The sequence below is a fragment of the Urtica dioica genome, chromosome 9 (genome assembly GCF_054948205.1).
Source record: "Urtica dioica subsp. dioica isolate 48M chromosome 9, U.dioica_male_clone48M_v1_H2, whole genome shotgun sequence".
NCBI classification, from domain to species: Eukaryota; Viridiplantae; Streptophyta; class Magnoliopsida; order Rosales; family Urticaceae; genus Urtica; species Urtica dioica.
Window position 1 is genome coordinate 19,259,047 of NC_142764.1, and position 14,398 is coordinate 19,273,444.

At 39.8% G+C, this 14,398-nt stretch overlaps 2 protein-coding genes and 1 long non-coding RNA gene across 3 annotated transcripts; 1 reads left to right on the top strand and 2 right to left on the bottom strand.

Annotated features, from left to right (window-relative positions):
- Positions 1–5,074: 5,074 nt before the first annotated feature.
- On the top strand, positions 5,075–5,829 carry LOC149385545 (uncharacterized). The gene is made up of 3 exons (XM_089626356.1): positions 5,075–5,080; positions 5,129–5,197; positions 5,380–5,829. The coding sequence occupies exons 1-3, from the start codon at positions 5,075–5,077 to the stop codon at positions 5,827–5,829; spliced, it is 525 nt and encodes a 174-aa protein (XP_089482482.1).
- Positions 5,830–7,869: 2,040 nt separating this feature from the next.
- Positions 7,870–10,923, bottom strand: LOC149385546 (uncharacterized). Its single transcript, XM_089626358.1, has 6 exons — positions 10,780–10,923; positions 10,427–10,504; positions 9,958–10,190; positions 9,361–9,916; positions 8,838–9,135; positions 7,870–8,025 (listed from the first exon to the last, which is right to left on the bottom strand). The coding sequence occupies exons 1-6, from the start codon at positions 10,851–10,853 to the stop codon at positions 7,870–7,872; spliced, it is 1,395 nt and encodes a 464-aa protein (XP_089482484.1). The 5' UTR covers positions 10,854–10,923.
- A 1,352-nt stretch (positions 10,924–12,275) lies between these two features.
- LOC149385547 (uncharacterized) lies at positions 12,276–13,753 on the bottom strand. Its single transcript, XR_016301177.1, has 3 exons — positions 13,648–13,753; positions 13,375–13,584; positions 12,276–12,332 (listed from the first exon to the last, which is right to left on the bottom strand). It is a non-coding gene; the product is annotated as an uncharacterized LOC149385547 (long non-coding RNA).
- Positions 13,754–14,398: the final 645 nt, after the last annotated feature.

Below are 14,398 nucleotides of genomic sequence, written 5' to 3' on the forward strand. Positions count from 1 at the left end.
CAATGACCCAAACGCCGACGAGATCCAAATTCAAAACTCAAAACTCCAGATTTAGTCCAAGATCAGGTCGCGCACAAGGTTTGTTTCGCTTTTTGGGATATTGTTTGGGTATGTTAAGAATCTTCAGAGTTCATCAGTTGTTTAGGATATTGTTTGGGATATTGTTTGGGTATGTTAAGAATCTAGAGAGTTCATCAGTTGTTGACATTAGATGTCAACAATGGACGTCCATTGTTGACATCTAATGTCAACAACTGATGAACTCTGTAGAGTTTAGATGTCAATTTCTCTCATCAGTTGTTGACATTAGATGTCAACAATGGACGTCAATTGTTGACATCTAATGTCAACAACTGGTGAACTCTCTAGAGTTTAGATGTCAATTCTCTCATCAGTTGTTGACATTAGATGTCAACAGTTGACGTCCATTGTTGACATCTAATGTCAACAACTGATGAACGTTGTTGACTCTAATATTGTCAAAAATATGCAGAAATGTCAGAAAAACACTCCATTGAATCTCCGGTGACAAGCTATGACGACTTCGAGCCCCGAAAGAGAAAATGTTCTAAAAATGAGGTACATTTTGATGCCAAGCAAAGCTGATTTTCGGTTATTATTTTTTATGATTGTAGACATTCATACCTATAATTGTAGACAATTACTAAAATTGTAGTCAATTGATGTTAATAATAAGGCAAGCGGACCAGAACTCGGTGATGCACAACTCACAGAGTTTCAAATGAGCGAGGCTGAGTACATATGGTACTTGGATACTTTTTCTAGTGAGACTGAATTGGGTCCGATCATGTGTCTCGAAAGTGTTATGAAAGAAATCCTCGGAGACGACTGGGAGACTCAGTTGAAGAAAAAAGGAGATTTTATGGAAGTCGTGCCCAAGGGGACACTAGTGTTTATGCTGAAAATCCAGAGAGAGGAACTCCTCTACCATAGGAGGATGAGGATTAACAAGAAATGACTCTGCCGATGAATTCCCCACATCATTGGTCTAAACTTCGTGATATTTATGTATGGATTGTTGTATGACTTGAATGCCTGAAACTGCTTAATATGTCTATTTACACTATGTTTTATATATGAACAAACTAGTCATTGACAAAAGATGTTTGACATAAGAGTACATAATCTAGTACATAAACTACAAAAGATTGCTTAATCTATTATATGAACAAACTAGTACTTAAATAAAGAGAATGTCATAATTTAACCAACCAAAATAAAAAGTTTCCTAATCATCATCCATTTCAAAGTCTGAACCAACTTTTGTTGCTATTTTAACCGCCCCGTGTCTGTATAGATCAATTGTGATCTTTTGTCGATACATGGCCATTTTAACCGCCCCGTGACTGTATAGATCAATTGCTATTTTAACCGCCCCGTGACTGTCTTCGATCTCGATCGGTCCTGAATTAACAAGAAATAGGAATAGGGATCAGTTAACAACAAATCGGTCCTGAATTGCATTTATTGACATAATGTACGTACCATCTATTTCTTTTTCTTTCTCGTTTTCTTTTTCTTTTTCTTCTTCTTCTTTTTCTTCTCCTTCTTTTTCTTCTTCTTCTTTTTCTCCTTCTTTTTTTTCTTCTTCTTCTTCTTCTTCTTGCCCTTCTTCTTCTTCTTTTCCTCCTCCTTCTTTTTCTTCTTCTTCTTCTTGTTCTTGGTCTTCTTCCTCCTCGTTGTCCTCTGGTTGATTATCTTTAGAATTCTTGTTGGACAGCTCCAACAATTGATCATTCACACTCTTGGTGAATTCATGGAAACGTTGTCTCATCTCCATCCGGAATAAGCTCCATTCACCCTTCATGTGGTTGACTGTGTCTTCCACATTTTTCAACCGAGCCTGTGTTAAAAAGATGTTAGAAATGTTATTCATACTTGAAGGAAATCAACAAATAATGCTATAGATAACAACCGAGCCAGTGTTCAATTGACATACCTCAGAATCTTGGTTCGGCCCTGAATGAGCTGTTGTCGACGGATGGGATGTTTGTACCTTCGGCAGTGGCTTGGTCTTCGTGTTCTTCCTCACGATGTACTCCTCGTCGCCCAGGGGTTTGAATTCCAAATCCTTGGATTGGAAATCGATGTGTTGGAATTTGTTGTCAACAATATGTGTCACCGATTTCCACCGACGCATCAGTGGAGATGCCGTCTCTGAAACTTTCTCGCAATACGAGAGAGACGTGAGCACGGGCATTGTTTCAAACGTCCATATCTGTAATGGATACAGAAATGAAGGGAAGTTGATCTTTCCCTTAGAGGCTGACTTCAAGGAGACGTTCTTTATGTACTTCTTGGCACATTCCAAGAAGAACTTCCATACCACGTTACCCCACGAATGGGAGTTAAATTGGTCTAGGTCTTCCACCAACCTCACGTACGTCCAGTCTGGGATGTTGGTATGTGGTGCGGCAGCGAGAAGTACGTTGATGAGAAAATGGAGAAGCAAGAGCTTCACCCGCTTTGTCGGATTTTGCCAACCCTTGCTCTCTTTGAGCTGGGAGGTTAAGACGCCACGAGTCTTGTATGTCCCGTTGTTGAAGACGCTCGTGAACAATCCGTCTTCAACAACTTCGGTATAGTTGACAGCTTTGTAGTTGTCGACTATACGAAGACCCGTGATCTCCGCGAAATGGTGGATGGTAAAAGCTTGAGGTTCACCCCCGAGCTAAATGACGAGCGCATCCTCACTCGCGTGCCCTTCATACTGACCGACCATCATCAACAAGTGGTTGATTATCTTGGACGACCTGTTGATCTTTGGAAGCTTCAGAAACTGGCCGAAGCAAGACTCTTGAAAAAGAGCCGTCTCCTCCGCTGTCATGTCAGCGGCTTCTTCAAATTTATCTAGTGAACCATAAAAACTAAAATTATGGTCCACTATTTCCCCTTCGGGGACAAACCTCTCTCATCCCTGAAAACCATTACAAAAAAGAAGGAAAGAATGAGAAAATCAAAATCAACAATTGATGTCAACTATTGATGGCAATTGTTGACATCTATACGTCAACAACTGATACCAGTTGTTGACATCTAGATATCAACAATTGCCATCAACTGTTGACATCAAAGTCAACAAACATTGATGTCAACTGTTGATGGCAATTGTTGACATCTATATTCATACCATTTGTTGACGTATAGATGTCAACAATTGCCATCAACAGTTGACATCAATGTCAACAATTAGTTCAACAACAACAATATTCATTCAACAACAACAATATTCAATCAAACCATAACAAAACCGAGATAGCCCAATGCAAACCGAGATAACCCAAAACTAGTTAACCAAAACTAAACCGAAATTAAATCAAGTCTATCCCAAAATCAATCAAGGTCCCATCAATCAACAACAAATCAACCGAAAACCCCCAAACTAACCTGAATATTGGCGGACTTGAGGGCTTGCTCTTCTTCCTCGGCGTCAGACGTGACATGCATGGGCTTCCCCTTCCCACGCCGAGGTTTCTTCGCCGAACTCTTCACCGGTTTGGGTGAAGCTGTTGTTTTTCTTTTCCGGGACGGTTTGGGTGAAGACGGCGACTCCTCCGGCGCTTTCGTCTTTGTCCGGGGACTCCGTCTAACAACTTCATTTTGTTTTTTTCCGTGTTGTTTGCGTGATTGAAATTCGTTATCGTCGTCCATTTCCGGGACGGTTTAGGGTTATGATTTGGGGGTTGGGTGAGTGAGGGAAATCGCGACAGAGGGAGAACGCGAGAATGAGAGAGAGCGCGAGGATGAGAAAGAGGAAGAGAGAACGCGACAGAGGAGAAGTGGGGATGACGACGGGAAATGAGGAGAAGTGGACGGTTTTAGGAAGAGAAGAGGGGAGTGACAGTTTGAGGAGAGACAGAATTTTGAGGAGAAAACGAGGGAGAGATATGAGCGGGAATGAGCGAAAATGAGGAGTGAGATGAGATATGAGGGAGAGTTGGTGTGGTTGTAAGAAAAATTTAAGTGGAGGGTAAAAGGGTAGTTGCACATTTGAGTTGGTGGCATTTTTGTCCAAATTATGGTTTTGGTGGGAAATTGGAAAAAGTTATGGATTTAGTAGTAGATGTGGCAATTTCCCTTTATTTATTGATTTACTATTACTATTACCTTTTGTATATGGGAAATGGCCGGATGTAGTAGTGTTTTCAATGATTTGGACCAAAATATAGGGTACCTTGTTTTTGGACACTTTTAGTAGTGTTTTGAGGAGAGATAATAGTTTGATACCGGGTTTGCCCTTGAATTTGTAATTTTGTTCATTCAAACCCCCAAACCAAAACTTGTTGTATAAGACTTCTCATACGGTCTTGTTTATTGTGCCATGTACACCTCTCTCTCTCCTCTCTTTTTTTTCCTCTGCGTGTGAAGGACGTTTCATCTCCCTGTCATGATCCTCCATGAGCTGCGTGTCTATGAAGTGAAGCTCAGCTCTCCGGCCACCTCGTCCTCGTCTAAAAGTAAGCTTCTTTCGTTCATCGTCTTCGTCGTCTTCTCTCCTCTCTTTTTGTTTCTGGGCTTTCGCTCATCGTCGTGGGGTTTTTGAGTTTATGGGTTTCGGATTCATGTTTGTTCAACGTCATTATCGTGCATCTTAAAAGAAAGCTTCTTTTTCGTCGTTCATCTTTGTTTTCGTGCGTTTGTCTGGGTTTTAGGTCTGTGTCGTTCTGGGTTTGTTGGTGCCATTACCCGCCGTCTCTGTGTTGTTTGTTGTTGGGTTTGTTTGTGTGTTGTTCTTCATTGTTTTTCGCGTTCTTGAATTGTAGACATACATGTCTACAGTCTCTAAAATTGTAGACTGTAGACATGTTGTAATTGTAGACATATAGGTCTACAACTTCCGTTGTTGTAGACGTATTAGTCTACAACAGCGGAATCATTGAATGCGTTCAACGTTAAGCCTAGAGAGTTTCCTATTTCTAAGTTGTTCGACTGGTTGCGGGAAAGAAGTCTAGGATGGTATCACGAACGTAGAGAATTGGCAACAAAAACAACAACGTTATTGACCAAAGAGGCCCAGAAGAAACTAGAGACAAACTATGCTGCAGCTTGTGGAATGCCGGTATGTTGATCTTTTTGTATTTTATTCAGTATTGTGTTCTAACTGTAGACATACGTCATCTACAATTGTGATGATTGTAGACATTTATGTCTACAATTAGCAGTGATTGTAGATGACGTATGTCTACAATTGGTAGTGATTATATACATTGATGTCCACAATTTGTATAAAACTATAGACATTGATGTCTACAATGACATTGAAGTCTACAGTTACAGGTATTTATAGACATCTACGTCTACAATTTTAGTTATATGTCTACACGTACATGACTTACTCTAATTATTCTTTTATTCTAGGTGAGGCCATCATCATTCCTCGAGTTTGAGGTAGGTGACAGAGATGGAAACACGTGGGCTGTCAATTTGCATGAAAAAACATGCTCGTGTCGGGAATTTCAACTTGACAGTTTCATATGTGCTCATGGTATTGCTGCGTGTGGACATTGTAACCTTGCGGTTGAGGGATATATTTTGCCTTACTATATTGCAGAGTATTGGAGGGCAAGTTATGCAGGTGTCCACCATCCCCATGGTAATATTCAGACGTGGACTATTCCCTCTGAGGTCGCAAATTTTGTAATTCAGCCTCCAACACACAGAGCACGTGCCGCCGGTAGACCGAAGAAGAGACGTATACCTTCTCAAGGGGAAGAGCCTATTCGTAGGAAGTGTTCGCGGTGTGGAGAAGTTGGTCACAACCGGACTACATGCAGCAGTCCAGTTCCTTTGTCGGAGAGGAATGGATGAATTATTTCCGGATTTTCAGAGTCCAACATACACATGTACTTCTCAAATTCCGGCTGAGTGTACGCCTTTGAATGTGTATTTAATGTCTTTTTGGAACTTGGAGTGTATTTACTCTGTTTTGGAGTTTGAATGACGACTTATATGATAAAATTATGTCTTTTTTACGTCTTGAATACATTACATTAATGTCTACAGTTGTTGTGATTGTAGACATAAAATGTCAAACTGTAGATATATATGTCTACAATCACGACGATTGTAGACATCACTGTACACATCTCTAGACACGGCCATAACAAAACAAAAGCTATCAGTTGTAGTGAATGTAGACATTAATGTCTACAGTTGTTGTGTAGACGTAAAATGTCAAACTGTAGATATATATGTCTACAATCACGACGACTGTAGACATCACTGTACACATCTTTAGACACGGTCATAACAAAACAAAAGCTATCAGTTGTAGTGAATGTAGACATTAATGTCTACAGTTGTTATGATTGTAGACCTATAATGTCAAACTGTAGATATATATGTCTACAATCACGACGACTGTAGCCATAACAAAACAAACCATACCAAGATAGATAGCATTGTTTAGGCATTCATGCTTCAAATTGTCATACAAAGCCATACAAAAATATAAAACATAGTTTTAAAAGTAACTTCATAGTTTGAGATTGAGTTCATGTAAACATAAAAATCTAGTCCAAAGATGTCGGAAACTCGTCGTCAGATCCGTAGCCAATCGCAAGTTTCACCGCCCCATGACGGAATAAATCAATCGTGAGCTTCCGCCTAAACATGTTCATGAGGGATGCGTCTAAATTAGACATGTGTACGCCGTGGGTCAAGTACTCAACTGCCTTGATCACGAACATGCCACAATCTCCGCTGCAAATATATATGTTAGTTTAGTATAAAAAAAATATGAAATACACAAGAATTCTAGCGGAGGGCATTACCCATTCTCTTGTTGTGGCATAGCATCATGGTCCTCAACGCTGAACGCCGCCGAGCTTGTGTCTTCGATGCCTAATCGTCGAAAGCATTAATCGAACACAGAACAATTGAGATGATTTCAGCGAGTCTGAGCAGGTGGGTCATCACGGATTTGTGGCTCCTTTTGCTCTTGGACATGGAGTCGTAGACCATTAGCTTCCGTGAGTTTAGATGAGCTACCACAAGGACCCAATGAGACAACTTCTTGATACAACAAGGGACGTAGATATAATCAACCTCCACCCACGGCCATGAATGAAGTTGACACTCAATATCAGCAGTAATGTAGTCCAAGATGCGGATTTCCTTCTTCCAGTTAAATTCATCCTTGTCGGTGCACGCTTTTCATTTGTCATATGCCTCATCGGCGTAACTATAAAAAACCCGTCCATTATGGTGAACTTCTGTGACATTTGACCTTCCTTCACTTCTTGCCCAAGTAGTACATGGCAATGTCGATATGCTACAAAAAAAAATGGGTAATTAAGCTAAGTAGCCTCCTGAAAATAGCCAATTTATTTTTAGCCAACGTTCTGTAAATAAATGGTAAATAGCCAGGAGGATTTATTTACAACAAAAATTGGCCGAGACTACCCTTCCAACCGTTCCCGCCCATTAACATGCTGAAAATAAAACATTTAATACAAAATATTCTGATATAACCGCCCATTAATGTCATTAAGATTATTAATTAAGATCATTAATCAACCAGGCCTTTTTTCTTTCGCTCTTCTCTTCCATTTCGCGTCGCTTCTAGTTTCTTCTCCGAATTCATCCATGGCCAGCAACGATCCAGAGCACCGTGAGGACGAGGAGACCCGGCCGCCGAGGACGAGGACACCGAAGCGCAGGTCGCTCCGATCGTCAAGCTCGAAGAGGTCGCTGTCAGTACCGGCGAGGAAGACGAAGACGCCGTCCTCGATCTGTAAGTTTCTGTCTCTCATCGCCGATCTCGCTGTAAAACCCTATGTTTTCTTTCGCTCTTCTCTTCCATTTCGCGTCGCTTCTAGTTTCTTCTTCTAATTCATCCATGGCCAGCTACGATCCCGAGCACCGTGAGGACGAGGAGACCCCGGCCGCCGAGGACGAGGACACCGGAGCGCAGGTCGCTCGGCGGCGGTTGAGGCGGCGGTTATGGCGGAGGAGGCTACAGCGGTGGCGGTGGTCGCGGAGGAGGTGGAGGCGGTGCTTCAACTGCTTCAATTTATTATTTTGGGGTTTTTTTTTCTAGGGTTTGATATTTGGGGATGGGTGTTTCGTTTTCAGTTTGCGCGCTTTGTTTGGTTGGTTATGTTTTTTTTTTTTTTTTTTTAATATACAGTATGTTCGTGTAAATAGATAGCCTATTTACAGTATGTTCGTGTAAATAGGCTATCTATTTACAGTATATTCATGTAAAAACGAAGCTTATTTACAGTATATTCATTGTAAATACAAAGCCTATTTACAGTTAATCGTGTAAATAAACTGAAAAATTCTGGAAATATTTTGAGCACGAAAATTCTGGAAATTATGAATATATGGAAGACAAAAAAATATCAATGAATGAAGAATTAATTCGAAATTAATTACCTAATGAATTGCAACGAAAATAGAAACTAATTAACTAAAGTCGATGTTAAAAATTTCCAAATACATAACAATTAATGGCTGATATCTTTCAAAATCTGCTCAAAATTCAAATTTCAAATTTCAAATTTGAAACTTCCATTTTCGGTTTAATATTTAATTCGAATTTTTTTAAAAAAATTGCCTAATTAAAATAGCTGAAGGACAAAAAAGTAAAACTAATTCAATTAATAAGCTGCCACGTAAGTAAGATGGCTATTTACAGGAAATTAACGAAAGGTTGGCTAATTTTAAATTGCTACACTTTCCGTGGCTTATGCAGCCAATTATTTGAAAAAAAAAGTCTACAATTACACTACAATCCAGGAAATTGTAGACATATAAGCCTACAATTGATGTATAACTGTACAAATATGTCACACTATAATTACACTCACCTCGTCACTCAGCCATGCCGCCGGTGTCCAGAGGGTATAAAAGAAGGTTTTGCTTGTGACGACCTGTACGTTAAAGTTCCAATTTCCCTGCAAGCCCTCACTCTCCTTCTTGTAAACTGCGGAACCGGGCGGCAATGATTTGTAATTTTTCCGAAACCCAACCCCAATCCACTTTTCCATGATTGTAGTCTCTTCATCTGTTGGCACAATGAAAATACCAGATAGCGGGATCTTTGCGGGTCGTTTCTGATCTTTCGTGAACTTAACGTATGGTCGTGGCATCGAAGTCGGTGTAAACCTGTCAAATCAAACAAATAACTATGTCAAAAATCTATTTACACTGTTCTAAACTGTAAACATACATGTCTACAATTTCAGGTATGTCTACAATTTTACGAATGTCTACAATTTCATGTATGTCTACAATGTCACGAATGTCTACAATTTCACGAATGTCTACAATTGATTGTATAAATGACTACAATTGATTGTATAACTGACTACAATTTATGTATAAATGTACCTTTTCGGAGGTACTCTACTTCTCGGTTTTTTAGGTGAGTCGACAATGAGAATTTGTTTCTCTTTCGGCGTCTTTGCGGCACACAACTCATCCTCAATTTGAGGTGAGTCCTCAATGATAATATGTTGTTCTGCCAACTTCTTTGCGGCATACAACTCATCCTCAATTTGAGGTGAGTCCTCAATGATAATATGTTGTTCTGCCAACTTCTTTGCGGCATACAACTCTTCCTCAATTTGCGCTCTAGTTTTTCCTTCTGGAACCGTACCATAAAACCATGGTTGGCTGTCATCCCATGCCTCTTCCTCAAGTAGTTTTTCTTGACGGTCCAACCTTTCTCTTTTTTCTGATTCCGTTTCAGAAAAACACGGAAGTACATACTCTTCTTGACCAACTTGGTCTTCTTTCTTGTCTTCATTCGTCCCTTCGGGGTTGTCTCCATCGGGCTTGTCTCCGTCGGGCTTGTCCTCATCGGGCTTGTCCCCTTCGGGCTTGTCTCCGTCGGGCTTGTCTCCGTCGGGCTTGTCCCCTTCGGGCTTGTCCCCTTCGGGCTTGTCTCCGTCGGGCTTGTCCCCTTCGGGCTTGTCTCCGTCGAGCTTGTCCCCGTCGGGCTTGTCCCCTTCGGGCTTGTCCCCATCGGGCTTGTCCCCTTCGGGCTTGTCTCCGTCGGGCTTGTCCCCTTCGGGCTTGTCTCCGTCGGGCTTGTCCCCTTCGGGGTTGTCCCCGTCGTTTTCGTCGGGTTTGTCCCCGTCGTTGTCGTCGGGCTTGTCCCCGTCGTTGTTTTCTTCTTCTTCTTCTGTCTTCTCTTCCTCTTCCTTTTCCTCTTTTCCCTATACAAACAATCAACAAGTTCAAACAGTCTACAATATCAGTTATTGTCTACTTAAAATCAATTCTACGATTGGAGTCATTGTGTACTTATAAGTCTACAATTTCTGTAATTGTAGACTTTGAAGTCTACAATTTCAGAAATTGTATACTTCTAGGTCTACAGTTTCAGTAATTGTAGACTTAAAAGTCTACAATTGTAGAAAGTGTAAGTCTACAATTTCAGTCAGTAATTTACCTTGTTGTTTTCTTCTTCTTCTGTCTTCTCTTCTTCTTCCTTCTCATCTTTCTTTTCCTCTTCCTTTTCCTCTTTTCCCTAGACAAACAATCAACAAGTTCAAACAGTCTACAATATCAGTTATTGTCTACTTAAAATCCATTCTACGATTGCAGTCATTGTGTACTTATAAGTCTACAATTTCAGTAATTGTAGACTTTTAAGTCTACAATTTCTGAAATTGTATACTTATAGGTCTACCATTTCTGAAATTGTATACTTCTAAGTCTACAGTTTCAGTAATTGTAGACTTAAAAGTCTACAATTTCAGAAAGTGTAAGCGTATAGGTCTACAATTTCAGTCAGTAATTTACCTTGTTTTTTTCTTCGTCTTCTTCTGTCTCTGATTCATCATCAGAGTCAGTTTCATATTCACTCTCACTTTCATTTTTTTTTTCAACGACCGTTTCCTTCACTGGTGTGGCATCTGGCTTGTTGTCTGGCTTACCATCACCATCGGACTCGGTTTCACTTTCTGTCCCCGTCTCTGTTTCACTTTGTGCTTCCTTGTTGTTGTTCTTCTCCAGCTGTGGATCAATCTTCGCCGAGAGAGCTTTGACAATTCCCCTAATCTCGTTCTTGAAAACTTCATTGGCGGCCTTAAACCCTGTCCATTCAGCCTTCAACTGAAGGATTGAATCTTCTAGCTCTATGAGCTTAAATTGGGTCTGTAAGGTTAGAAAATGGACAATATATCAAAACAGTGTATACTTTGACGTTTACAATACAACTGATTGTAGACAATTACGTCTACAATTTATGAATGTAGACATTGACGTCTACAATTGAACTGATTGTAGACATTTACGTCTACAATTGGTACAAATTGTAGACCTGAATATCTACAGTAGTGGTTATTGTAGATATATAGGAAGGTAATGTACTCACCCGTGAATCATCATTGTTGGACCTCGAGGTGGAGGTGGACGCGAGGGAAAGTACCTGCTTCTGCTTAAACTTCTGCTTCTTCTTCTGAGGGAGTATATCCTCAACCTCAGCGCCAAGTGGTCTGAATTCTACATCCTGGAAATTAATCTCCTTCAGTCTTGAATCCAAGACATGCGCATTTGTTTTCCACCGCCGCATAAGTGGTACGGCGGTTTCAAACACTTGTTGGCAGAGCTTTAGAGCAATCAGCACAGGCAGGCACTCGTACGCCTAGACTTGAAGCGGGTAGACGAAACCCGGGAAGTTAATTTTTTGCTTCGACCCGGCCTTGGAGGCCATCTTCATAACATACTTCCGCACCTGTCCGTGGAAGAAATTCCACGCCACGTTCCCCCATGGATGTTTGTTAAATTCATCCAAGTCCTCGACAAGCATTGCCCAAGACATGTTTTTGTATCGGGGTGTGAGCCGGAGCGGCGAGGAGAATGTTCGTCAGGAAGTGAAGTAGTAACAACTTCACTCGCTTTTGAGTGTTCTCCCAAGACTTGCTTTTACTTAGCATTGACGTCAACACTCCCCGATTCTTCACGACGCCTCCAAGGAAGATTTCTTTGAACAAGCTACCTTCCACATCGGTAATCTCCACGTCACAGGGGCTGTAGTCATCGACGTAGCGAAGACCAGTTATCTCCGCGAACTGCTTTGCTGTAAAAGGTCTCGGTTCCCCGCCAATCTCTATGTAGATCGCGTCATCTGACTCGACCCCCTCAAAATCACCAACCCTCATCAACACGTGATTAATAATCTTAGATGATTTGGTGATTTTTGGATGATCAAGGAACTGGCCGAAACATGACGCACTAAACAACTCCTTCTCCTCGGGAGACATGGCCATCGTCTCCTCAAACTTGTCCAATGCGCCGAAGAAGCTGAAATTATGGTCGACAATCTGTTCTTCGGCAACAAACCTCACAAATCCCTGCATATGCCAAGAAAAAAACATGAAAATCTACACAAACACTCCTCCTATCACCAGAATTATATCTACACAAAAAGTGCTCATACAAAAACCAGTCTACAATTTCTGGAATTGTAGACTGTTATGTCTACAATTTCTGGTATTGTAGACTGTTATGTCTATAATTTCCAGAATTGTAGACTGTTATGTCTACAATGTCTGGAATTGTAGACTATTATGTCTACAATTTCTGAAATTATAGACTTTTATGTCTACAATTCGCGTGACTGTAGCCATTTATATCTACAGTTCATATAAATAGCTATATAAATGGCTACATTCACAAAAATTCTAGACATAAAACTATACAATTCCAGAAATTTTAGATGTCGAAAAAAATAGTCTACAACAACAAAATGGTGTGAAACTATAGACATAAACATCTACAATTCTAGTGACTATAGTTATAAATGTTTACAACTACAGAATTTATAACCTATTAAGTTTTTAAAACACTATAAATGTAGATCAAACATTCTACAATCACATCAATAATAACCTAAACTCATCTTTGCATGCTATAAAAAAGTTACCCAAAACGCTCAAAGTGAAGAAATTTACCTCATAAATGAAGAAAAAAACATGAAAATCTACACATATCACCAGACTTATATCTACACAAACAGTACTCATACAAAAAAGAGTCTACGATTTCTGAAATTGTATACCTTTATGTCTACAATTCTGATGACTGTAGCCATTTACATCTACAGTTCATATAAATGGCTACATTCACAAAAATTCTAGAAATAAAAGTCTACAATTACAGCTATTGTAGATGTCGAAAAAATAGTCTACAACAACAAAATGGTGTGAAATTGTAGACATAAACATATACAATTCTATGAACTATAGCTTTAAATGTCTACAATTACAGAAATTATAACCTATGCAGTTTTCAAAACACAGAAAATGTAGATCAACGAAATCTAAATAATAACCCAAATTCAGTTTTGCATGGCATAAAAAAGTTACCCAAAACACTCAAAGTGAAGAAATTTACCTCATTTACAGTTGGTTTTCGTTTTCTGAGTTGAAATTGCGATGTCTCATCTGAATTTGACGCCGGTGAGTCAATGACCGGTTTTGGTTTCTTCACTCGAGACGTTGTTGGCTTCTTGGCCGGAGAAAGATTTTTCTTCAGCGGCGCCGGAGCTTTCTTCATCGTCCTCGGACTCTTCCGAACCGGCGCGCGTTTTTTGGCCGTCATTTTCTGCGATTTTGGGTTTCAAAAAATGGGATTCGTAGAGATTTGAAAGAATAATGAGCAACAAACCTGAGATTTTTAGGAGAGATTAGAAACGGCCCCGGCGATTTCGGCGACGTGGGTGACAGATCCCGGGATTTCGGCGACGTGGGGGAGGGCACCCGGCGATTTAGGCGAACTAGGTGAGGGTTTTAGATACGCGCGAAGAAGGAGATGAAAATGGGTTTCAATTTCGTTTTGATTTTGATATACTCGGTATTTGAGAAATGGGTATTTTCAAAACAAAAAATTAACTCAAGGGCAAATATGTACTTGCTCACTTCAACAACTACTAAAAGTGTCCAAAACAAGAAACTCTACATTTTGGTCCAAATCATTAAAAACACTACTACATCCGGCCATTTCCCTTTGTATATAGTGGTTTTGTTTCGCTGAGGTTCATTCGGCGAGAATTCTTTTTGTTATTAAGTGCATGTGGCACTGGGAGTGAAAAGGATGTTTAGAGGTAAAAGCATTATAAAAATTGAGATTGAATATGAAAATAAAATGATTAATAAGACTTTCAACACTATATGTTATATATAACCGTCCACTATAAATGATTCTAAAAGAGAACTTTTATATATATATATATATATATATATAAAGGATAGCACAAATTTACTATTCAACCACACTCAATTTCCAATTCATTCTTTAATGCATTATCATTTTAATCCATTTTGAAAAATATATAAATATATATATACATATATATAAAGGATAGCACAAATTTACTATTCAACCACACTCAATTTCCTATTCATTCTTTAATGCATTA